This window comes from Epinephelus lanceolatus, chromosome 13, assembly GCF_041903045.1.
Source record: "Epinephelus lanceolatus isolate andai-2023 chromosome 13, ASM4190304v1, whole genome shotgun sequence".
Classification (NCBI taxonomy): domain Eukaryota; kingdom Metazoa; phylum Chordata; class Actinopteri; order Perciformes; family Serranidae; genus Epinephelus; species Epinephelus lanceolatus.
This window is the reverse complement of record NC_135746.1, coordinates 18845177-18871995: the sequence shown is the minus strand read 5'-3', so window position 1 is coordinate 18871995 and position 26819 is coordinate 18845177. Positions and strand designations below refer to the sequence as shown.

General features: G+C 40.3%; 2 protein-coding genes across 2 annotated transcripts in view; both read right to left on the bottom strand.

The window, feature by feature from the left end:
* Positions 1–4716, bottom strand: part of akap12b (A kinase (PRKA) anchor protein 12b) — a 63245-nt gene extending 58529 nt beyond the window's left edge. Inside the window, exons 1-2 of the mRNA XM_033649256.2 lie at positions 4614–4716; positions 2515–2936 (exon numbers count right to left, since the gene is read on the bottom strand). Coding sequence (XP_033505147.2) covers positions 2515–2649 — 135 coding nt within the window. The 5' untranslated portion in view covers positions 2650–2936; positions 4614–4716. The remainder of the gene's footprint in view (positions 1–2514; positions 2937–4613) is intronic.
* A 4597-nt stretch (positions 4717–9313) lies between these two features.
* The window catches only part of mthfd1l (methylenetetrahydrofolate dehydrogenase (NADP+ dependent) 1 like), a 50832-nt gene continuing 33326 nt past the window's right edge, over positions 9314–26819 (bottom strand). The window contains exons 21-28 of the mRNA XM_033647969.2: positions 26589–26728; positions 26184–26225; positions 24745–24848; positions 23974–24151; positions 22637–22744; positions 22332–22484; positions 10673–10791; positions 9314–10408 (exon numbers count right to left, since the gene is read on the bottom strand). Coding sequence (XP_033503860.1) covers positions 10702–10791; positions 22332–22484; positions 22637–22744; positions 23974–24151; positions 24745–24848; positions 26184–26225; positions 26589–26728 — 815 coding nt within the window. The 3' untranslated portion in view covers positions 9314–10408; positions 10673–10701. The remainder of the gene's footprint in view (positions 10409–10672; positions 10792–22331; positions 22485–22636; positions 22745–23973; positions 24152–24744; positions 24849–26183; positions 26226–26588; positions 26729–26819) is intronic.

The window sequence follows — 26819 nt, the reverse complement described above, 5'->3', positions numbered from 1 at the left end:
TGGAATCACAAAGCACAATAGACGTACTGAAGTAGGACTAGCAGCTTTGAAACATTTCATATCATACATTCCAATATGACTGGTAAAATACAAGTGCAAACACTGCCACTGTGATGACGACTGTGATAGCAGCTCAAAGGCTTAACAAAACATCCAACCGCTATGGTTCAAATCTTGTTGAAAAGTTAAATTCTCTGAGCTGTCTCTTATTTAATGTCCCCCTTCGTGTCATTTGACCTTTCTGCTGACATTTCAAAAAGAGAGGAGCCACGAAATCTGACCTATTGACCTCCAGCCCATAAGAAAGTCAATAAATCCAATAGGTTATACGAGGCGTGAATAGAGCAGGTGGCGAAACATACATAGTCATTAGTAGGCGCTTTCCAAATATTCATTCACACAGTGCTGAGCAAATTTGCACCGAGGTAACAGTGCAGAGTCGGCAAGATCCCTCAGCTGATGGCAGCTGGACCACAACACACTGCACAGCCAAGGACACAAGAAGGGCCCGTTTAGTCTTACTAGAGTTTAGTTGTTGTATTCTTTCAATTAAAATGTAGAGAAATCCATCTTGTGCTGCTACTGGGACTGGTTGCAATGATTAGTCAATTAATCAATTATTCAAATGAACGATGTAGATAGCCATTTAGTCATTTAAGTTGTTTCTCAAGCAAAAATGCCAAAAATTTGACATTTTTAGGTTCTCAAATATGAGGATTTGCAGTTTACCTTGGTCTCACATTATATTAAATTTAATGATTTGGGGTTTGAAAATGTTGGCTGGACAAAACAAGGCATTTCATCAAGTAATTTCATGCTCTAGGATATTTTAACAGGCTTTCCTCACTGTTTTCTTATATTTCATAGACCAACAATTAATTGAGAAAACAATCTACGAGTTAATCAGTAACAAACATGACTGCAGCCCAATCTGACACTTCATTGAGTCAAGACACATATATAGGTTAAAGATCCCTGCAGCCCTGAGTCTCCCCTTCAAATATACACATCCACAGAGAATAATTGTAATGAAATAATTATATCATATAGCTTAAAGCTCTGGAAAACCAAATAAGTGGACATTATGATTAAATCTTTTTGTGTAAGACTACAATATCATGATTTTTTTTTTATTGCAAACTTGATATCTCAACTGTCATACCTTTATAAATGTTTTGTGCATTTTAATCTGGCAATATTTTTACAGTGATTTCTACCTTGTTTTTTACTTTATATATGTTATTTCTTTTCTTCCAAAAAATATATTTTACCCCGAAAAGTATTTTTTTGACAGGAATGCTATTTTTGATTTAGTGTGCACAATAATGTAACTCTTTTGGATACAGAAACATGAAAAGAGATTTTAGAGTATATTTAATATTTTGGAGTTGTGAAATGCTGGTTAGACAAAACAAGACATTTGATGAAGTCACTTTGGGATACTGTAAAAGCCTTTGTTAAAGTATTTTTTTCATGAATGACTTGTACGGAAAATGATTGATCAATATAATAATAATATAATCAAAATAATCTAAAGATTGATTGGTAGTTGCAGCCCTATCTGACACTTCACTGTGTTGAGACACACATATAGGTTAAAAGATCCCTGCTTGATTCTTACCTTTAAAACATGCACATCAACAGAGGATGGGACAAAATAAAAATCCTAATAATTGTAAAAATTACTTATTATATAGCTGAAAGCTCTGGAAAACCAAGTACGTGGACACTGTGGTAAAATATTTTTATGTAAACTCACAATATTGTGAATTTTGTGTATGATTTTTATGATATCACATTTGTCATAACTTAAATGTGTTGTGTTTTTTAATCTGTTAACCTTTTGTAGTGACTTCTACCTTGTTTTACACTTCAGATATATGCAAAACAAAATAAAAAATAAGACAGTTTTGCTCTGAAATGCATTTTAAGATTGCTATATTTAATTCAGTGAGTAAAATAATTTAAAAGTGTACATCTTTTGGAAACAAAAACATGCAAAGTGCAAGCTAAAAGGAGTGCAATCACGAGTCCAGCCTGATATTATCAATACATTGCAGTCTAATTCAATAATCATTTATTGGTTTCATGTGCATCACCACAAAGACAAAATGTGATTGTGGTTTTAGGTGATTCAGTGTCACCCTGAGCCCAGGTGGCCTGTCTGGCTGTAAATCTGGACCGGGCTTATCTACTTGTTTTTATTACTGCGGGACTGCAGACACCTCGACCCATTACTCAGCAAAAACGGCGTCAGGCGCACATGGAGGCTGTGCGCTGCAGCACATTACTGATGCGCACCAAGTGGGACACCAGAGGAAGGAAGGGGGGAAAGGGGGGACGTCAGGTATGTTTGTAAACACAGAGGTAAACTATAAACATATAGCATTAGAACAAATACAAAGACACAGAATCAACGTCACCACATGAACATGATGTGACAGTGCACTCTCAGGTTTACCCGGGGATATGTGTGCGCAGTGACGGATCAGAAAGCCTCATTATCGGCTGTACCTTGCTGTCAAGGACGCTGCTTCCCTCCTGGAGCGTGTTCACCTCCGCATTCAGCTCCCCGGCGGAGGCTGAAGCTGAAGCTGAGGCATCCTCCTGGCTCTTCACGTCCCGCTGCACTGAGCTCTCTGCTCCCATGGCGAACAATCACAAGAGGTGAACTTCTGTCTAAAAAAAAAAAAACACACAACAACCCTCCAAGATGGCACGACTGCGTCTCTGCAAACGAGTATCCAAAGCGTCCAGATGACGAGCTCTAACAGTGCAGCTCCGCCCCGGGATAGCCTCGATCTGGAGTGATGTGAAGTGTAAGGACCAGCCAACACTTTTAGGACACCCCCGCCTCCTCCACCTCCAACACCTCCCTTCGGTATCACATGGGGCTCCGGTGCGCCGCGGCACGCCTTGCAGCATCAGAGACGGTGCTGATGGAGGACAGACAGGAGAGGAGGACGGTTGATGAATGAAATAAAATCTTTATAGCTTTAAAGTATCGTTTATAGGCTACATCTTAAACTGAAACTGGATCGGTCCCGAGGGATTGGTAAATTAAATCTGAGTCGTTATCAGGAGTAGCCTACATCAGTGACACTGGAAGAAAGCCTGCAAGTTTTGGAGAAGATTAAACCTGCTCAAGCCCCTGGAGAGATATGAGGAAGTTTAAAACCAGCCCACTAAAAAGTGCTGCACATACTGTAAGAAATAAGAATTGTGTTGTATGCATATGTGAGAAATACAGGCATTTTTGCAGGGATTTGGTAGCAAAGTATACAGGTGACGGGTTTAAGTCCTGCACAGTGGTGCACATTTCAGCACACTTTACTTGAGTGTTTCTGCTGTAGGAGACTTCCAACTATAGGCTACTTCACTTAAAATGGGATTATTGGACTTGTTTGTCATCATACTCTTTCTTCTGCGGTTAACAAGGTCAAGTAAATTCTGCTTTGACTTGCAAATAAACCTGCAGCAACATTTTCATATTGGGCATTTTGGCAGTGATGTAGTTAGACTGATTGAAATCACAGAGAGATATGAACCACATCCTTCCTGTGGTCCATGTCAAAACACTAAAATAAACACAGCAGTCCAGGGACTTCTTAATGCACGCAGCTTCCTGGTTTATCCACTTGGATTTTCTTTTCCTGTTTGTTGATCTACAGTGAAGCTGAAGATAGTATCCTGTATTTGAAGTTGCTGTAATAACCCGTGTAAATTAAATACAAGACAGAAAAATGTAATTATAGTATAGTTTTGAAGCTCTATCTAATATCTCACTCTGACATACATACAGAAAATACCTTATTCTAGATGATATACTGTAAGTGACATATTGCAAGTGCGGGTGTGTGTTGCTCATGATAAAATGATGCTTTAGTTTAAATCTTAATTGCACTTTGTACCATTATGTTGGGAATTTTAAAAAAAAGCACAAGTTCAAACAGGCCTAGACTGGTCCCAGATACACCAATACAAACTCACAGTTCACTAACAAAAACATGTTGAATAAGGAAACATGCTGATGATACATAAAGGTCTATGACACACTTGAGTGTGTGCAAAGAGTACAAGGCAGCAACTTGACCTGAGAATAATATAAGACCTTTTATGTATGCTGTTAGGGAGGGAGGGTTATGTTTATGTAGAAAGATGCAGCTCTAAGTCACAAGACTTTAAGTCATTTCTTTGACACTTGAGATGTGACTATAACCTGAAGACTTAGCAGCCTATGTAACATGACTTTGATAGACTTCACTTAGACTTGATAGTTGACTTAGTGTAGACTTAGTTTAATTAATTTCACTTGACTTAAAAATAAAAATATTTACAATTTTTTTTTTTTTTCTGGTAAAAGCCAGAAACAACCAAAGTAAAAAGACACTATCACCGGTTTTAAACATCAAAGTGTGTTAACAGGTGTTGGGGAGTGCTAACTGTTAAGTTACTGGGTGAGTGAAAACCGTTGTAGCCCATTGAGCTTTATGTGGCTCCGTACCGGGAGGAGCTGTACGAAATAAAATAAACTGTAACATCGGATAAGTCTGAAGTCTACAAGTTTGTTAAATTAAAAAGGATAGAGTTAAAAAGGAAGTGGGTTTAATTACCAGACTTCTGTAGCCCGTTCCTCGTCGCTGCTGGAGGCTCGCAGCTAGAGGCTAATAACGTTAGCCGGTAGTAGCTAAAGCACCTGAATCTCCCGAACGATTTATTGGCAGTTGAGATGCATTTTGGGTAAAGTAGACGGCGGGTGTGGCAGGCATGAAGTAGGCCTACAGCTAGTAAATTAAATTAAATTAAATTAAAAAAGTACGACATATGGTTTTGCTGCATAATTGACTTAGATTTTTTTTATTGTTTTTTGTGAGTCTGGCAGTGTTACAGAAATGCAATTCTAGATAGGCATATTCTCTTTTAAAGGCCTATATGGAACTTGTCCCGGTTTACTTGACTTACAATACACATATAACAAGTCTCTTCAAGCATATTTGTATTACAAAAAATAAAGAATTTTTAAAGCTTTTTTTTCTTTATTTAGTTACAAGAATGTACAGACAATCAGTCATACCAATTCAATTGGCAAAAATGGAGGACAGTAACATCAGCAAATAATAATAATAATGAATAAATAAACATGAATCATTAAGGTGACAAATATTAGCTGTTGACATGGGTTTCTCATCTGTTGCAACTTTAAGACACAACAAATAACATTTGATTTAGCCTAGATTAAAAACAACTTAAACTGGGGTTAAATCAGAAATATAGTTTTATGAATATAACATTTCCCCTATAAGATAAAAATACAAACAATAGTACATGAATTATTGTCATCACATTCAAAGTAAGTGGCAACATTTTTACTTTCAATAATAACTGCATGTGTTGTTTTGCACATTTTCAAAGTCTTCTAAAAAAAATAAATACAATATGGGCAAACATGAAACAGATGCATTATACTGTCTTGTTTGGTCTGGTTTGGCAGAAAGTTCTTTTTTTAATATTTTAATTTTTTTTATATATATATATATGTTTATATGCACAGTTTAGCACCTTAGTCAAGTTAAGTTAAGGTCATACTGCCACACAGAACAGTGATGTAAGTCCTTCTCATTACAGTCAGATTACTGTTAACCTCCATAATTTAGTATACATTGTCAGCCTGTTGGCTGCAAACTGGCATCTGGCTCCTACACTAACCACTGTGCTGACTAGATTAGCGTAATTGGCAAGTCCTGTCTGCCATAAGGCTGCTAAATGCACAATTGCAGAATGAACTGTGATTTATTTTACTATGAAGTATTGTGAACTGTGAATTATTTTGCATTCCGCTCTGCTGTGCTGTCACTGGTTGTGGTTGATGCTGTCGTTGTTGCTGATGCGATGATGCTCGATTGTGGATGTTTGTTGCATTGTGTGTTTGTTGTTATGGACAGGCCAACTGTAGAAATGAATTGCCCTTTTGGGACTAATAAAGTATTCTGAATCTGAATCTGAATCTGAAGTGAAGATCCAACTGGAAAAACCAAATATCCATTAGCATTGTCAAAGTGACTATACACATGACGAGGAATGTCTGACACATTCAGTGTACACCCAATGTAAAGAACTGTCTGTTGAGCATTTTTTTCCTATGAGTAACCATGTTAATGTAGTAGTCAGTCTGCTGATCTTAACGTGTGCAGTTCTCAGAGCCAGAAAATAAACAAGCAACTCCCACATTGTATTTTTGCATGTGATTTCACTTGATCAGCATTACAGTTTATTTATAATATATATATATATACTGCAAACAAGGTTTAGCATTATGAAACCATCTCAGTTAACATGACAGGATAACAATAGAAATCCTAAAGATGTAGGCTACTTAACAGTTGCCCTAATTACACAGATACAGTATGTTATCACTTGGGAATATGTAAAGCACAGCTGACACAACTGATATTGTGTTCTCCTATAACCCCAGCTGATTCAAATCTCCAAATCCTTCTCAACACAATTTCTCATCAGTTTTTGTAGCAAATGATCCCCAGTCAGAAAACAGGCTGCTCTTGTTGTGAAATTACAGTTTAATTTCAGACACGTGTCCCACATGACAGGAAACCAAGACAGATAACCTCATTAGAGTTGCAGAGTGTATGTAGATAGATGTGTTAGTCAATGACCTTCAGCATGGCAGGCCCATCAGCCAAAGTGCTGATGTCATATAAAAGAGGAGGGGGAGACAGAGGAGTGGAGTAAGATGGGGGAAGGAGGTTCTCATTAAAGTGAAAGCCTTACCGGATATGTCATGGTCTCCGCTCAATAAAACAGTAATGCAAGGGCACATTAAAGGCACAAAGCATGCTCATACACATTCACACACTTAGAGCAGGAAGGGTTCAGTAACATTCACAAATAAACACCCTCTCTTTTTCACACTTGCTGTCTTGTTCTTGTACTGAGGGAAATCCACTCCAGGAGGTTGTCCAAATACAACCAGTGTATTGTTTTCTGCTGACCACAGACATTAAAATACAAACTAGAGTATATCTGGTAGCAAAATATCATTACTCTGCTTAAATGTGAGGAGAGGACAGAGATAGATTCAAGAAGGCACAGTGATCCAAACCATAAATATTTATGACATCTAAACATGCACCTTTAATGTGAACTGTGACACACTTGGCTGCATTAGTTGACAGTAAAACAGAAAGAATCTACAACTTTTGGGAGATATCACCCGAAATATAAAGAACTCTCTGTTAAGATTTTTGTCCCCTGAGTTACCTTGTTATTGTAAAAGCCGGTCCACTGATCTCTACATGTGCAGCTCTCAGCGCCAGAAGCTACAGCCTGCAAGAGCCCAGATGGAAATCTGAAAATATTCCCACAGGACATCCAGTTGATACATGGACTGCATATTTTTTTAAAATGCAACAGTGAAATGGTTGGAAGTATCATGTTTTTCAGACGGAGACAGGGTGAGTTGAAGAATGTGGCCCTGAGGGTTGATGTCTGGCGTGGGCACTGAGCGAGGGCTCGCCCAGACACGGGGGGGGGGGGGGGGGGGGGGGTTGATGCATTCATACTTTGTTACAGGCAGTTAAATTAAGTTTGTTCCAAAACAAGATGGATATAAAAGAACAGCTTTTTCTGCATAATGACTGCTGGACAAACTGTGACAAGTGATGTGAAACAGGCACTACAAGAAAACACAGGCGTTCAAAGACTAAGGCTGGCTTACCGGAATCCTGAGTATTACACATATCTTTCTCAAGAATGACACACCTTTCAAGTGGACTTATACATGTAAAGCAGTTTCACAATTAGCCTAAGACAGAGTTTAATGGAAGGGTAACTTTGTTATTTTTCAACCTGGATCCTACTTTCCCACGTTTTTGTGTCTGAGAGACTAATGAGAACAACACTTTTTGAAATTGGTGCAGTATTGAGCAACACTGATAATTCACCATTGCCCAGAGTGGTTACACTGCAGCATGTTTTGCTGCTGCCGGCCGCAGCTCGCTCAATATTGGACCAGTTCTCAAAAATTATTGTCTCCATTAGTCACTTAGACACAAAAACATGGGAAAATAGAGTCCAGGTTGAAAAATTCCAGTTACCCTTTAACTTAATCAGGCAGGAATGTGAGTAGGAAAAACACTGAGCTTTAAGGAAAATGTCATGTTTTATCCATTTATCCAGTATCACCTGATCACCCATGGCCACTTTGAAAGCCCCTGTTGCCTCCAAGTTCCCATCAAGTACAATGCACACAGCACACAAATGGAAACCTAGAAACCAATCACTACAAATATACAGGAATATTACATTCATTTGATACTGTACTGTAATGGTGCAACTTTATAACAATTAACACATTTGCAAATATTCAAATTAACAAGAGGCAACTGTCACACAGTGAATCTGAGACTTTTTGGGCCCGTAGAGGTCTGAGGCCTGGGGGCAGCTGCCTGCTTTGCCCGACTGGTAATCAAGCCTTGGATTATTTGAGCCATTTTCCAACAACTATTTGAGTTACATTCTCACAGGCATTCAAAGGGACCTGTCCTTGGTACTGAAATTTGCCAGCCTTTTAAATATGAGTACTAAAAGATGAGAGCTCAAACAACTGGAGGCTTCAGCAGAACGAGTCAGAAGCTCCACATAAACAACTCCAACATGACAAAACAGGGATTTTCCAGCACATTACAAAGCAATGACGGAGCTCCCTCCTCATCAACACCAGGTCTTCAAATCTGTCGTCAGCTCAAAACAAAAGGGTTCAATCTATCTCATACACACACTCACGCACACACTAAATATGCCGTTGGAGCACTACTGTATAAATAAGAGCATTCCTGCAGCCTCGGCTGTAGTTTAAGTGCCAGATCCTGCCTAGTGAACACAGAATAACAGACTTAGCAGGTGCGGAATGCCAACTATGACAGGCACACACATGTGCACACTTGTACTGTATGTTGGCTGCATGTTGCAAACCCAAACACCTCATAATGACAGATGCTGCACCCTGGGATGCTGCTGGGGGCCCAGACTGTTAGCTTTCTGGCGCGCCTCCAACACCCTGTAGGAGCAGAGCTACACTCGGGAAGAAAAACAGAAGAGAATGATGGAGAATATGTGACTGGAGTGAGAGAGAAAGAGAATGCTTTTTTTTTTTTTTAATTATTTGAAACAGAAACACTTTTGTTTTGGAGCATCTCTGTGGAGAACCACAGGACAACAGGAAAAGAGCGCATGTGTCCAAACAACAGATGGGTTGAGCCACAAGTCAGCTGCTGGGTGTGAAAACACAAACACACAGTTTAGGAGTAAATAAAGATTTAATTGAAAGGCGAACAATGTTTGACCTCTGAGAACCAAAATGTTTAACATACTGTCGTAAATGAGAACAATGTTGAATTTGTTTCCAGAGCAAGTTTGTGTTAGTTCCACACTGAGTTGCATGAATTTTGGGTTGGATTTTGTACAATAAAACTTAAACAATCACTTAAGTTGGACCAACCGTGTCATTGTGATTTGGCTTTTTAATCAACCCATCATGAAGTGATGGATGGATGTTAATCACATTTTGATAATAATAATCAAAACATGGCCATTTGATGAAGAAAGAGCAGAGTTACATTCAGCAGGAGGCCTAAAACTAAGACAACCTCCACTAACATCATAAAAAATTGTAAACCTGTATGAAATAAAGCATTAATACAAATCATATATAAAGTTACTTTAATGGCCTGATCAATAGCCTTTAAGATGCATCCCCTTTGCTACCAATCTCAGGCTGGATATTTGGCTTTCTCATCACATGAAATGTAATACTTTGACAATATCTCAGAATTGGCTTTGACCTCATGACTTGTAGTGATTTCACTCAGGCAGTGCAACAGCTTGGACATTCAGCAGCATCGAGCAGGTTAGAATAATACACGCTACATAAACAGCAGAATGGCTTTTTGTGCGTACAACAGCAATTTAGTTAATAAATACACACACTACCCCCATTTCAATTAAAAAGCTTAAGACATGTATAAATGCAGCACTGTTATAAGACATTTGTGTAACTTCCTTTTCACAAAAGAGGAAACAAGCAAACATAAAAGTAAAATTTAAGAAGGATTTAAGGCTTAAACTGACTCACACACACAGAAGACATCGTGCAGAGAGCTCAAAAGCTTAAACATACAGCATATGATTTATACGATATGGCTGTAGGAGGTCGTCTTTGGCATATCACACAGATGTGCAAATGCTCTGATAATCTTTCTTTTCATTCAGAACATGTAACAGTGATATGGAGAGTTTGGGTTGCTGGGAAGTAAGGAATCATTTCCTGTCAAAGACGCAGAGAATAGATGTGCTTGATGGTGCACGCATGGATCCTGAGAACAGATCAGGCAGCCTGGGAAGAAAGAAAAAAACAGGATGATGATTTTCAGTGTGTATAAGTGAGATCAGAGTGTAGCCTCACAGAGTGGAGCTTTGGCTCTGAGTGAATAAGGTAGTAAAATAAAAACTCCAGGGAGGAAATAAAGTCTCGTGCATCAAGTTATATAGACAATGTCTGCTTGTAAAATATTTATAATGATACAACGGATGCTCCTTGATGATGCCTGGAACGGTCTGTTTTATGGAATCTTTTATGATGATGTGTATGGGAGGATACCTGGGAAAGTATCTTTAACTGGAGCGTGCTCAGAAGAGCCCAGTGATCTCCTCTGTGACCGGGTCAAGGTCAATGTCGTAGAAACAGGGCCGTGTTGGCAGGCCGGGCATAGTGCTCATCTGAGGGACACACAACAAAGACACAGGAAGAGAACTTTACTGGCAGGAAGAGTGACAGGAGAATTACTCATGACAGTCAAAATCAAGCTGTAATCCTTTTCTTTGTCAAACTGATTCATGTTTTTAATGTGGCTATTGTTTCAGGTTGTTGGGTCCAATTAAAACAATCAAGTCTGGTCAGTGTGACAGTAGAAAAGACGGCCATAAGAGTGTTTTTGCAGAACATTATAATGTCACAGTGAAGTTGACCTTTGACCTTTTGGACATAAAATCACTCCACTGATGTGAAATTTGTTTAAGTGCATGAATTCTTGAGTTATAGCAAAAAACACATGTTTTATGAGGTCACTGTGACATCCGACCACCAAATTCTAATCAGTTCATCACTAAGTCCAAGTGGATGTTTGTGCTTAATTCGAGGAAATTCCCTCATGACGTTCATTAGATATCAGTCACGAGAATGAGACAGCGTGGAAGCATAAAAAGCACACATGGACAAAATGTCTTCTCCACATCAGCAAATCTTTAGATGATCACATTTTACAGATCCTTCTTGTGCAGCATCATTCTTTAATATATATCTCTACTGTTAAACAAAGACACCTAGAAATTAAAATAGCATCTTCACACCAAGACGTCTGTAATCAAGGACTCTAAAAAGAAAGGCGTACAATTGACTTTTTATACTACTTTTTATTAGGAATCATTTCTGCCAATAGATGGCCCTAAATCCTACAAACTGGACCTTTAAACTCACAGGTGAACTGAAACAGGGCATTTCAGCATCACTTAATGAATGGACCTCACTGAGGAACAAATACAGCAGTTGGTTCATATATTCTCATAAAAAAAAAAACCCAACACCAACAAAGACAGCAAAATTACAATCTATGTAATAACTAAGACCTCATATTAAAGCCCTTGCCACAACACAGCTGTTCTACACCTCTACAAGACAATCCTGGAAACTTGGTATAAAACCTCGGGTAAATGAGACAGACTGAGATCAGCCCCTTCTGGCTCAATGACTATAATCTAGACTCATTTAACTCTGGGCACAGAGATGATCAATGTGTTGACAACCTCCACTTTAGCAGTGATGAACTGAGGCATAGACAATGGTGGCTTTGTTCGCACTGTTGTCAAAATATAGATGACAAAAGGCTACCTTACAGAAATGAGACAAAGTTAGAAGGCAATGTATAAAGTCGTAGTGGTCCTTTACTGACTATCACTATGATGGACCAAGACTACAGACAGAAGGAAGGGGTGTGGACTCTCATTGAGTTTTGGATTGTCCAATAAGCAGCTAAAAGAAGCTGCATCTTCATATCTGAATTAGTGAAAGAATCAAAAAAGGTGAATTATAGACATTTTACAACATGAAGCTTCTGTAGGGCTGCCCTGGTTAACAGTGTAATTGAAGCCTTTTTGGTTCAGGTGCCAAAAACTAATCTGAATCCAAAATTTACAGTCAATAAATGTGCAGCTCCGGTGTCTGTTGTATGGCAGATAAAGGGAAGGAAATGGTTGGCAGCGCGGTACAATTCCCATCCAAGCTGAAAAGTAAATTATCTCGCTCATTAGACAGGGAGCAACATTCTTTGCGTGCCTCCTTCCTTCTGATCCAGGGCCCAGTTTTATGGGCCCATTAGCGGGAATGAGACAGGAGGAAGTGACTGGCCAATTTCCTGTCTGAGGAAGCGCAGCTCTGCAAGTAAACGAGGGGACGAAATGAGGAGTACATGCTTACATAACGTGACAGAGCGGATGCTAACTGCTCACTCTCATTGTTGGAGGGTCTGATGTCAACAGTGACCGCTGTTACACGACACTGCTCTGAGCACGTCCATCGATAGAGCTTTAACCACAGATGACTCAGACTATGAGCAGGTTTAAAGGAATTCAAAATCAATGCATCACCTTTTATTCTAATGGATGCATTAAGAACAATGACAGCAGAAGGATTACATCATTTCTTGGGCTCCTTTTAGCTGTGACATCACAATTTTCGAACATTACAGATAGAATATTAATAGATGTGTTTGTCATGAGGCTTTGGCGAAAGTTAATTAAGAAACATGTTTTCTCCCATGTTATGTTTGTGTGTCTTCTAAGGAAAAATTACACATTTCTGCTATTTCTTCTCCATCTCCATCATCTACCTGCTGGCTTTACATCACCACAAACATCTAGACATGGAGAAATCTTGTCCAGTCTTTATGAGCGTACATATAATGAGGAATCCTTCACACTGGTGGGTCTAATCGCTAAAGTCTTCCTTTGTTGATAATCTGATTGAAATAAAAACAAGAAGTCATCCCTCGTAAATAAAAACGATTATACTGCTCATCCTATTCAAATTGTTTTATCTATTTGCAGTTATCAAATAGCAACAAAGACAAAAGTTAATTGTCTTGTTTAATCATTAATTCATTTAATAAATCAGAATGAGGACACAGTGTGTCAGAGAAGCAAAGCAACAAACATTCTTGCATAACCTCCCCCGGGGAAGATCTCTGTTCATCCCAAACACATTTTCCATCGTCCCTGCCCGAACGCACAACTGAGTTGTTCGATTTACTAGCCTCATGTGGCATTTTACTTGCCCTGGGCAATCAGGTAAGCCTTACTGTTGAGTCTTGAGTAAGTTATTTGTAAAACGCCTTTTGAAAGTAGAGTTAACAAGCTGCTGTACATAGCAAACAATCAAAAATACACAGAAGGCAAACACCTGTTACAGGACAAAGTGCTTACATAACAGGCCAGTTTTTAACAGCATCTTAAAAGAATTGACTTGTCTCTTCATTTTTTTTACAAGGGAAAATGATTCAAGGGGGTGGAAGCCACTAACGTTACTACAAAAGTCCCCTTTGGTGTCAGCCTTGATTTCGGGACACCCAGAAGGCTTTGGTCAGTAGACCTTAGTGATCTTACCGTAGCTAGCGGACATAATAATTCAGAAGTATGAAGTTGGGGCGGCTGGTACAGTGCTTTATAGGTGTTTTAAATCATTTTAAAATCAGTTCTGCACTCTAAGGGTAAAAAAAGTAGAGGGTTTCTACAGCTTAAGACAGGTTAGTTTTAAGATTTTTTAATGCCCCTCAAAATTAGATTTAAGAATTATTTCAAAATAACCAAAATTAAAAAGATGGACAAAGACAAATTAGTTCAAGATTTAACAATGCAACATCGGGGAAAAAAGCAATTCATAAAATCCTTCTTCCCATGTCTAAGCATTTTTATTATGAATACCAATTCAGGCTTTATATTTAGACAAATTAAATCAATGCCTTTTAAGACTTTGTAAGGATCCGCAGGAACCATCACTGGTGAAATGTGTATCCTACGTTGTGAATTAGTTAGAAGTCTAGCAGCCACGTTCTGGACCAACTTGAGCTAAGACACAGATGAGTGACTCAGGGTGGTGAACAGTGAATTACAATTGTCAACTGAGTCGATTGTTTCAAGATCTTTAAAGGGTAATACAACTTGAAGATCATTTCTTGTGAGTCATCTAAAATGCCCTCAATAACAACAATCAGCTGACTGATAAACAGGAAAGAAGGGAATAATGATTGCATTTCACACAGGGCTTGCTTCCACAGAAATGAGCTATATTTACCATAAAATGTGGTCAGAAAGCACGACAATGCACCCGTCTTACCATCCTAAATAAAGACGGGCTATATAAAGAAGAATCTCCCATCACCCCTCACCAAGACCCCTCTGTTTCACCTCCACTTAGTGAAACCGATGTGGACTATGACCCTCACATCACAGAAGGATACACTTCAAAACTTCCAAACTTCCAAACTCAAAGAATTGAATTAAATGCTTCAATATAATTTGATTCTCAAAATTATCTCAGCTTTTTCTTGCTATAAAGTTCCAGGCTGCACATTTAAATATCAAAAGATGCTATAATGTAAAGACTAACTGTCAGGGTTTTGAAAGCAACAAAGGATGCGCTGTTCTGCTGGTCCTCCTCGCCAGCCTGAGAACAAGTTGGCACTCGCAAAAACACACAACACTCCGTGGCTAAAGTTGGAAACTCCACTCAGCCAAATAAGTCCCTCTATTATGCCCAAACACAATGAGTCTTTGTCAGGGGAAACCCTGGAGGAGACAATGTAGCTGGATTTCTACCCCCCACTGACTCTGGAGAGGAGTCTCGGTCAACAACAGCACAGTGGCTACAGAAGAGGATTGAGGAGATTATGAAATTGTGTCATTTAAGATTAATGGAGCATTAGAGGGAAGTGAATGCTGAAAATACAGTAAGTGTGAGAGTGAGTATTTAATAAAAAGCTGAATGGATGCCACTTGTGTTGGCCTGTATTTTCAGCTCGTGAAGCTGCATTCTGTGAGCTGTGAGACTACGTGAAAAATTAATGAATGACATGATCCAGTGAGTAAAAAGCTGGAGTTGTACTAATGAGATTTAAGAGTTCATGAGTCTGGGTTGAACTCTCACCTGTGAGCCTGAGCTGCTTCCCTGAGGGAGCACTTTGAACTTCACAGTGACAAGTTGTTAACATCAGACTCTCAAATTACTCTGTGGTCTGTGAAGTCTTGTTTAGGGCTAGGGCTGCAAGTAAGGACTGTTTTCATTATTGCCTAATCTGATGATTATTTCCACAATTAATCACTTAATTGTTTAGTCTTTAAAATGTCAGAAAATAGTGAAAAATGCTCCTAACAACTTCCCAGAGTCCAAAGGGACATCTTCAGTTTGCTTTTTTTGCCCAAACAACAATCGCAACAAAGCCCAAAGACTCTTCAGTTAACATTGTAAATGACAAAGAAAAGCAGGTAATTCTTACATTTAAGAAGCCGAAACTAGTAAATGTTGGACATTTTATCTTGAAAAATGACTGAAACAGTTAATCTGAGTCCCAAAGAAAAGCTGCAGCGATTAGTCGATCAAGAGAAAATGAATTGCCAACTATGATAATCAATTAAGTTTGACCAAATAAACATTCAGCACTCACACACACATTAGACAAAAACACATTCATACAAGTGCAGTGCTGATCCACAGGGAGAAAGCTTCAAATTTCAGTACTGTAACTTCTTTATCAGTCTCTCCATCAGTTTTACTGTGACTGAAGTAAAACTACAGTTGAAGTACAGTTCATTTTAAAGATAAAACATGCCTGGATTTACTGAGCTGGTTGGTCGTTGGTTCATTAACACACCAAAGTTTGCAAAAGTAAATTAAAGTCTACTTTCATCTCATGTGTGCTTTCTTTTATGGATGTAATCAGGGTCTTTTAACTGCTCTACAACTTGTTAAACATTAACAGGTTTGACCATATGGATACGCAACCATGGAGAGGGTTTCTATAAATCTGAACTTGTGGGTTTAATGGTGCAGGGTAGGCAGCCCTAACGGGATATGAACTCTAAAGAGATCTATTGTTCTGCCTGCGACCCCTCCCTCACATATCTGCAGAATGACATCAGCCCCTTCCTGATTCTTTACCCTGTAAAGACCCTTAACCTCCCTCTGAATGTCCCCCTCCTCTCACACTCACTCACACCCTCACCGCCTTAGGAGTTTTGTTGGTGAGATCTTTCTGCCTCTTGGAGTCACTCGATTGACATGAGGGTTTGTGAATGTTTTGTCAGGTTTCATTGTTATAAAAAATGTAAAAGATGCATTTATAATGAAACAGCAATGGTTGCCATGTTAAAAAAGGAACACAATACACCTTATGTTCATGTTATAGTTGAGATACAGTACAGGCCAAAAGTTTGGACACACCTTCTCATTCAATGTGTTTTCTTTATTTTCATGACTATTTACATTGTAGATTCTCACTGAAGGCATCAAAACTATGAATGAACACATGTGGAGTTATGTACTTAACAAAAAAAGGTGAAATAACTGAAAACATGTTTTATATTCTAGTTTCTTCAAAATAGCCACCCTTTGCTCTGATTACTGCTTTGCACACTCTTGGCATTCTCTCCATGAGCTTCAAGAGGTAGTCACCTGAAATGGTTTTACAACAGTCTTGAAGGAGTTCCCAGAGGTGTTTAGCACTCGTTGGCCCCTTTGCCTTCACTCTGCGGTCCAGCTCACCCCAAACCATCTTGATTGGGTTCAGGTCCGGTGACTGTGGAGGCCAGGTCATCTGCCGCAGCACTCCATCACTCTCCTTCTTGGTCAAATAGCCCTTACACAGCCTGGAGGTGTGTTTGGGGTCATTGTCCTGTTGAAAAATAAATGATCGTCCAACTAAACGCAAACCGGATGGGATGGCATGTCGCTGCAGGATGCTGTGGTAGCCATGCTGGTTCAGTGTGCCTTCAATTTTGAATAAATCCCCAACAGTGTCACCAGCAAAACACCCCCACACCATCACACCTCCTCCTCCATGCTTCACAGTGGGAACCAGGCATGTGGAATCCATCCGTTCACCTTTTCTGCGTCTCACAAAGACACGGCGGTTGGAACCAAAGATCTCAAATTTGGACTCATCAGACCAAAGCACAGATTTCCACTGGTCTAATGTCCATTCCTTGTGTTTCTTGGCCCAAACAAATCTCTTCTGCTTGTTGCCTCTCCTTAGCAGTGGTTTCCTAGCAGCTATTTGACCATGAAGGCCTGATTCGCGCAGTCTCCTCTTAACAGTTGTTCTAGAGATGGGTCTGCTGCTAGAACTCTGTGTGGCATTCATCTGGTCTCTGATCTGAGCTGCTGTTAACTTGCCATTTCTGAGGCTGGTGACTCGGATGAACTTATCCTCAGAAGCAGAGGTGACTCTTGGTCTTCCTTTCCTGGGTCGGTCCTCATGTGTGCCAGTTTCGTTGTAGCGCTTGATGGTTTTTGCGACTCCACTTGGGGACACATTTAAAGTTTTTGCAATTTTCCGGACTGACTGACCTTCATTTCTTAAAGTAATGATGGCCACTCGTTTTTCTTTAGTTAGCTGATTGGTTCTTGCCATAATATGAATTTTAACAGTTGTCCAATAGGGCTGTCGGCTGTGTATTAACCTGACTTCTGCACAACACAACTGATGGTCCCAACCCCATTGATAAAGCAAGAAATTCCACTAATTAACCCTGACAAGGCACACCTGTGAAGTGGAAACCATTTCAGGTGACTACCTCTTGAAGCTCATGGAGAGAATGCCAAGAGTGTGCAAAGCAGTAATCAGAGCAAAGGGTGGCTATTTTGAAGAAACTAGAATATAAAACATGTTTTCAGTTATTTCACCTTTTTTTGTTAAGTACATAACTCCACATGTGTTCATTCATAGTTTTGATGCCTTCAGTGAGAATCTACAATGTAAATAGTCATGAAAATAAAGAAAACGCATTGAATGAGAAGGTGTGTCCAAACTTTTGGCCTGTACTGTATGAGAGCACGTAGATAGTCAGTCCTGGCCCCTTTCAGCCCAGTAGCCACAAGAAAATGTTGGTACGTTTCTGCAAACTAGATAGGTTACATTTGTGAGTTTCATATGTATAATATCAACATTTTTAAAGTGACATAGTTCCGATTAAATGTATATGAGCTGACTTTGTCATCTGAACCTGGAGAAGATGGTGGATGGTATGACACTTACAGGAGACAGATGCCAAACTGCAGACCAAAGATCGATACCAACTAGGGGTGGGGGAAATTTCCGATTCTTAGATGCATCGCGATTCGGACGTGGACGAATCTGAATCGATTCACAAACGTCCAAATTTCGATTATTTAAATCTGTTAATTAGAGAAATACAGAAGGTTCTAAATAATGCGGAACTAAGAAGCGCGGTACGTGTCATCTCCGGGACACTGATGAGCACCTGGAGCAGACGCCGATACGCGCACAGAGGAAAACAAACATGGCTGACCGCTACCCACCTCGCTGTGAGAGCTGAACAGCTTCTTCTAATTTAAAAGCAGATGTGTGTAAATACTTCGGCTTCTACAACGTTGACGGCGGAAGCGAACTGGACAAGAGCCACGTTATATGTAAGCTGTGTCGTGCTAAAATAAAATACTTTGGCAACACAACAAATATGAGAAGCCATGTAACTCGATTCCACCTGACGGAGGAGTCAGGGAGATGGCAGGCTGTTGTTGCTGCGGCAACTAGTGGCGCTACCGACCAGAGAACAATCGAGGAAGCAATTAGAAAGCTGCCACCCTCATCTGAAAAGGCGAAGCGAATTATGAAGGCCATCGCGGCATTTATTGCCAAGGATTTGCGTCCTTATTCTGTCGTGGAAAATCAGGGATTTCGAGCACTGCTGCATACACTGGAGCCCAGATACACCATCCCATCCCGACGCTATTTCACCAACACTCTACCATCAAATCAAAACAGAAGTCATGGCCTCACTGTTGAAGGCAGGTAGGTAGGAACGCAGTTATATGTGATGCGTGGACGTCTGTCGCCACCGAATCATTTGTTACTCCAACTACGCATTTTATCTTGTGATTTAAGATACCTGTTGTTACCTTTGGTTTCCGTACAACGAAGTTGTAACTTTACAGTTTGCACGCATTTCCATTTATATGTTTAATAAAATATAATGGAAATGAATTCAACTCTTTCTTATTACAAATGCACTGTTTTTAAAAATTGCAAGTGTTGAATGCTTATTCAGTGAGACAAAAAGAAATGTGTGTTGTGAAAAAGTGCATCAATATACATAAATTAAAGATGGATCAATAATCGTTTTATAATCAAATCGTAGCCTCTGAATCGTAATCGTAATCGAATCGTGAGGTGCCCAAAGATTCTCACCCCTAATACCAACTAACTACAAAATCAGTTGTTTTTCTGGAGACATTGGCGGTATTTCCAGCTGTGATTGTGCCACTAAAAACAGTGATTTTAAGTCACCACATGATCTCTTCCATGTGTTTTTTGTGCCTCAACAAAACCACACGTTAACCACAGTGTTATTGAAATGTTAACTTTTAACATGCCCACTACATAATATCATACAAATGTTACACATCCATGGTTTGCAGAAACATACAATGCAAAATTTATTCTGGCAACTGGGCTGCCCCTTTAAGGCCCTGCCACATCAAGCCAACAGTCGGCCACTGGTCAGTGTTGGCCCACTGGTGAGCCTCTGTTGTCCTAGTGTTTGACGTGTCCTGCACACCCTGGCCCTTATTGACTGTTTTATGGCCAATTCAGCATGTTGAATCTGCGTCAGAGCTAGCTGAGTATGTTGGTGTGTGAAATCACTCTGACAGTCCAGCTCAGAGCACAAGAAGAGAAACAGAAGTGAGGAGAGCAAACAAATTGCCCATGTCAAGAGGGAGTGACATCAAAACATACTTGTCATATTAAGCAAGATTCACTTTATTTAATTATCTTTTAGGGTGATCTTTTGAGCCATTGAGCTCTTTAGCAGAAACGGTTTGTAATTGATGGTAAATATCCTGGATTCTTCCTGTTGGACTTCTAGTTGCCATTTTTGAATGATGAATACAGACTGCTGCTGCCTGTGCTGTTATTTCCTCTCACACAGCCGCAGAACATATATGCTAGTTGGCTGTTGGCTGTAGTCTTTGCAGTGTGTCGACCTTCTGGCCGGACACAGGTAATGTGAGGTGATGCAACACTTGGCTTTCATTGCCACTAGTTCTTTGATGTTGGTTTGGTATGTCTGGGCCTTTACATGCTAGCATCCATTCCACTTGCACTGCCCAACGCATTTTCTCCCAGAGGTGTTCTTTCAACAGCCTTACTAACAATCTGAAAAATAATACAGGGGTTCTCCGTCCAGATTCGAGTAGGCATTTACTACCTAATTTTAAGAAGCTTGTCATTTAACCAAACAAGTATTCTAAAGAGACAGACCTGGAGGCGGGCTTGAACTTTAGCTTTCTGTAACTTAAAAAATCCAATCTATGGATCAGTCTGGGAGCCAAAGAGTTCAAAGAACAATTTGGAGACTTCCTTTGGGTCAGGAGTCACAGTTCAAGGGTTGTCAGCGTGCCAGTGGCTCCGCGGGCCACAGCAGATCAAAGGCAAGGTGGGGAGACTGGTCAGACGCCACACCAAGACACTGCCATGCCTTCCCAGCATGCCCGGTGTTTGACACCTCTGCCTGAGCGTATCAAAGCCCATCCCTCAGGGCATACTGGTGAAACAGCAGGAGGCAAAACGCTCAGGAAGCTGCCTCCTTCCTGCCCGGCCCATCATCAACCACGAGGCTCCAACCAGCCCAGCTCTCCTCTAACCAGCTCAGTAATACAGCTGGCAGGAAAAGCACATATAAACTTTGTTGAGGGACAAACTCAGGGGAAGGAAGAAGGATGAGGAGAAATGGATGCAGCACCTGCATGATCCCATGTGGGAAGATGGCAGCAGAGCTGTTAGGACCAGGAGACATAAACATTTAGTTTCTACTATGCCATAGCTCTCTAGATTCACTTAAAGGACAGAAAAATGAAAATGTGTGACTAAACCTCACAGCAACAAACGACAACTCCAACATAAAATATCTGCAGTTACCCAAAAGCACAGATTGGGCTTTTAATTAGTTCAATTAATTAGTATAGTTGAACTTAATTCCTCTCCACAATGCTGAGAGATCAAAGTGAGCTCAGTGTTTGAGCTAGGTGTTAAAGTGACAAGGAAAAAAGGAAGAGAGCCAGGTTATGAAATTTGATTAAATGTCTTGTGCAGTAAATAGTAATTCATAACTGCCTGACTCTTGGAGGCCAGGCTACGGAGACAAAAATGTTTCAACACATACCCACTGAAACAAACAGAAAACACACATGAGGCTCTGTCCACTGGGTCAGAACGTTCAAAAAAGTTCATCATAAACACTTCTCTATGACTCCCTGTGGTGCAACAATGCAACAATCTTTGGTTCTCAGCCAAAACACTTACTAAGCACTCAGGGTGAGGCCTAACATGTTCCAGATTTGATTTTAAAACTACAATAACTGTTTTTCTTTTCTGACCACTTGGGAGCAATGAAAAGAAGCAATGGACACGGCATTGACATATCATCATTTTCTAAATTGATATGTTGAACTTGTTTGCAAACAGCTGCTTACTTACACATCCAGAGAAACATCATCATTCTTCTGGGTGTTGTGTTTGTGTCCATCTGATAAATGTAAGTTTAATATTTACTCCCCTGTTAGCTCTGTTTTTGGTCTCTGCCAACTCCTGAGGGAAATATCTGGCTCTTTCGCTGTTAAATACTTCACTATGTTCACCAGCTGGTCTCTAACCCGGTCTGTCCTATGTTTGGTGAGGAGCAGGTAGTGTGCACTGAGATTTTTGGAGATTTTCACTGAAATCGGTTGCCTGCTATGGTGGAGAACGTTACAAGAGAAGCAGTGGCACTATATATTTTGATTCTACACATTATTTCTGCTCCTGAGACATTGACTCTTTAACTGTTCAACAGTAGTTTACAGTATATGTGTTTATCACATATACACAGATTTGTGTATCCAGTCACTTTCCAAAAGCTCTGACTGTGAGCTTTACGGCACAAAGAAAAAGCATCAGCTAGGATCTTAACTGTTGCAGACTATAGTTACGTACCGTCCCCACGAGTGGGTAGATGAAACCAGCCCCAATGCTAGCACGAACATCTCTGATTGGCAAAACAAATCCAGTGGGCACACCCTTCTTGTCAGGCATGTGGGACAGGGACAGGTGAGTCTTGGCCATACAGATGGGTAATGTACCATAGCCCTGGTTATTGGAAAGAGAAAACAAGACAAGCAGTTGATATGTGTGTTTGTGTTAGAGAGAGAGTGAGACACACAGACCGAGAGAGGAGCTGCATTGACTCCTGTCAGTGTGCGAGTCAGATGTTATTGCAGCAGCAGCAGCAGTGATCTCACCTGTTGATTGTAGTAATCAATTTTGGCCTTGGCCTCTGGTGAAAGCTCAATGTCATCAGCTCCGTACACTTTGCGGGCGATCATTTTGATCTTCTCCACGATCGGCATCTATGGGAACAACAGTGCATCAGAGACAGGTGGAAAGACATGAGTGCTCTAGTCAAAGTGGAACTGAATAATGGAGGAAATTAGATTTCGTGAATACACACCCGTGTGACATCAGGGTTAATAAGAGCTACACAGTGCGAATTAAATCATTTCATATGTTTGACTTTTACCATTCGACTCATACTAGATACTGCATTCCTTTATTCTCATCTGCTTTCTAGAAAAACGCACAGCATATTATCCATTAATATATACAACATATAACCTCTTAAGTGAATTTCAAGATCTGCCTGAGATTAAGGACTCTTTTGCTTGTTATTTCATTTCATTACATACATTAAAAGCTTCCTGAGCTGTAGCCTGTCAGGGAATATCTTTTTTAATATTATCTAATGTGAGAACTGTGGATCAGTGAGATTTTAGGTAACATACTTTTGGACCTAATAATTGACTCATGTCACTGGACCTAAATTGGATTTATTAACTGAGTACTGAATCTATTGTCGTCCTATTATTAAACTCTTGGTGTGCAGGCATGTGCACACTGTAATAAGGCGCACACACTCACACTCACACACTCACACACACACACACAAACACACGTCAGTCTAACAGGATCAGTTAATGTAAGTCACAACTTCTCAAACTCACTAATTTAAAGCAGCTGATGTTTTTTACCTCCACGTTCTCTGGAAAAGTCCCAAAGAAAAAAAAATACTCATTGACTGCAAACCTACAGGACCCAACACTGAGAATGTAGGAGGGATACTGCCCTTTATACAGCAATAACACAAAGGCATCAATCTGACTGACATATCTTTCAGTGCAAGGTCACAGAGTGATGTCTGTGCAGAGTTTGACACTGTTTTCATCTATTACTGAACATCTCAGTTTCACACTAGCAGGATGTGTGACATCAATACCAGTTCGGAAGCCAATCACTGTTCAATATGCAGTGACAGCATTTTCACAATGGCCACAGACATACACTGAGAGTCTAGAAGTTAAACTTTTTAAAATCAGAAATATTTGCATATTCAGAGATTCTGTATTTTCCTTTGAGGGAAAATGAGTAAATGTAATTTAAAGAGGGTAATTTAACTAACTAAAATCCATATCAGACACAAATTATTAGTAGTATTCTCAGGTGTCCTAAAAAAATTTCTGGAGGGGATCTTTAGCATTTAACGCATTTCTCAACTGATCATAATTTAAGTTTCTGCTCTCACCTCTGTGTTGTACAGGAACTGGAAGTTGCTGGGTTTGCTGGCAGCCTCATTCACAGCCTGAGCCAGCTCTAAGGAACCTTGGCCACCCTGCGCCCAGTGGTTACACGGCACAGCATCAGATGCTCCACACTCTTTTGCTATCTGACACACAAGGTCAATCTCTGCCTGGGTGTCAGTCCTGAAGAATCACAAAGAGAAATTTTAGTGGTGGAGACAAATTACATAGAGACAAAATGGACCTAACAAAAACTATGCTTTTGTGGGCCTAAGGAACATGTGGACTATCCCATTGGTACGTCTAAGTGCCCTTTTGACTCTAATCATTTGTTTGCTTTCCCCACTTCTGTTTCTCTTTTCATGCATGGACCTGAACTGCCAATCAAATGATTTCATTCACTGACGGGCTCCGCCGCCTCCGACACCGATTCAACATTCTGAATCCACTGAAAAACAGGCAACAATGGCAGACAAGTGCCAAAGGTGCAGGGCACACTGCAAAAACTAGGACAACAGACCCTCACTGATGGCCCAACATTGACCGATGGCCAACTGTTAGCTTGCTGTATCAGGACCCTTAGGTCCTGGTCAATACATAAGCAGCTAAATCTTGTAATTGGAGTTGATGAATGGCATTTTTCAGTGGACCAGAAAGGAGAGCATTATAATAGTCCAGTCTACAAGTGATAAAAGAGTGCACTAGTCTCTCAGTATTGGCCTTACAGAGAAACTGAAGCATGTTTTTGTGGATGTCTGTGTCTGCATGCATCTTACTTGAAGACATTGACAGCCACCACGACTGGTACCCCAAACAGGTGTGCTATTTGGATCTGCTTCCTGAGATTGCTATGGGAACCACCTGCAACTAGACTGAGATTCTAGAGGAGAAAGAGAAACAAGAAAGAAAGCAAAAAGGTCAGAAATGTTATTATTTTACATCAACTGAAACTGAAAAACCATCTATAAACTCCAACTACTACAGCTGGCTGTCCAACAAAGCACATATTGGGCTTGACTGTTGGCCGGACGTTCACATCATGGCTGGGAGCGACTATCTCCCCTACTATGGAAAACCTTAATAGAATAAGACTGGAAGTATCCTGCTGTGTGCAGTTATTCATTTATCATTCTCACATTGTATATTACGACGTGCAGAAGTCCAGTTACTCCAGAGCAAATTAATCGCATATTTGTGCAGCTACTCCTCGTTTGACCACAGTAATCCAATCTTGCACTGTGTGTGTGTGTGTGTGTGTGTGTGTGTGTGTGCGAGTGTGTGCGCGCAGCCCCGGGCTCAGAGCAGTAAGGCCATACAGGTCCCATAAATTCATTTCCATGGCTCTGTTTTCCCCAGTACTTCTGGTTCTCGTTACAGGCTACACAATTAACTTATACTGCTTCATTATTTACTCAGCTGAACCTGCCTGCAAGACCTGTGATTCTAGCCAGATATGAACATGCATCCGTGCACGCACACAGACACACATACCAATAGAATCCCACCTCTACTTTGCTGAGACCCACATACCCGCAAACCACATGCAAAGGCTGTATTTGTGTTGTTAATCAAATAAGTGCTCTTAACGATGTTAGTGGGCGAAGTATTTACGCATATAGGTGGGGGATTAAATGTCCCAGCTGAGGCAGATAGGCCGAGTACAATCTGAAACTTCCTTTCTTGCATCACACACAAAACTCTATGAACGTGTCAAACGATGGCTCAGTTCCCAAACTTTCCCTAGCTAACGTCGCACACGCATGGCCTAAAGAACAAACCCAGCATAAAGGATTTGATAGGTGATATTTTACATTGTACGAGCTGTGTTGCACCAATGTATTAGTGTACAGTAAGGCATCTCTGTGCAGCAAACATTGCCCTGATCGTTCCCGTCCTTACAGAAGGTCAGGGGTGTAAGAGGCCCTGGGAATGTCGAGGGTATGGCAGTGCACTCAAAAACACAACACCGGCACATTACCAAACAATGTTATATTAATGAGCACATGATTGTCCTATAATTGGAGCCTCGCATCGGCCAATGAGTTTAAATAGCTTCAAATTTCCTGGAAACATCCTGACCTTTATGACCAAATCTAATAAAAGAGGCCCACACAATTATTTTAACTGGATCGGAAGTTGTTTTTGTTTTGTTGTTGTCTTTGTGTCACAGGGGCCATTTTGTGTACATTTGTGTGCATATGTTTATGACTCATACCTCATCAATGTACTCTCTGGGAAGGGGTGCACCTGCCGACACCTGAAAACACGGAAAAACAACAAATAATTACACACTTCAGCACTAAATTACAACCACCATGTTTTTTGTGGTACATTTATTTGACCACACAGAGGAAAATTTAATCCACAAAATGGCACTGAAATCTCCATGCAACTTAGAGATGTGTCTTAGTAGGGTGCAATGTATGTATCTGTTGTTTGTTTGTTTATGTTGGGTGATTTAGACAGTGTCACGTTCCAGTTTAGGTTGCTGAAAATAATTATGCCATTGATTGTTTGATTCTACAGCATCAGAAAAATGTGTGGGTATATGCTAGGCTGCAGGACCACTTTATGATATTCTAAGGCAGCATTATGGAAAGAGAGAAAAGCAGCAACTTACATTTGGGCCACCGCCATGCATCTTCAACGCTCGTACAGTTGCAACCAGCACCACCGCATCTGGCCTCAGTCCTGAAGCCCGACATTTGATGTTGAAGAACTTCTCCATCCCGATATCTGCCCCAAAACCAGCTTCTGTCACTGTGGAGGAGGAGACAAACATGAAGTTAAACATTCATATGTCTAAAAATCATCTATTGACTGCATTTTAAGATTCTGGTCATCAAGCAAT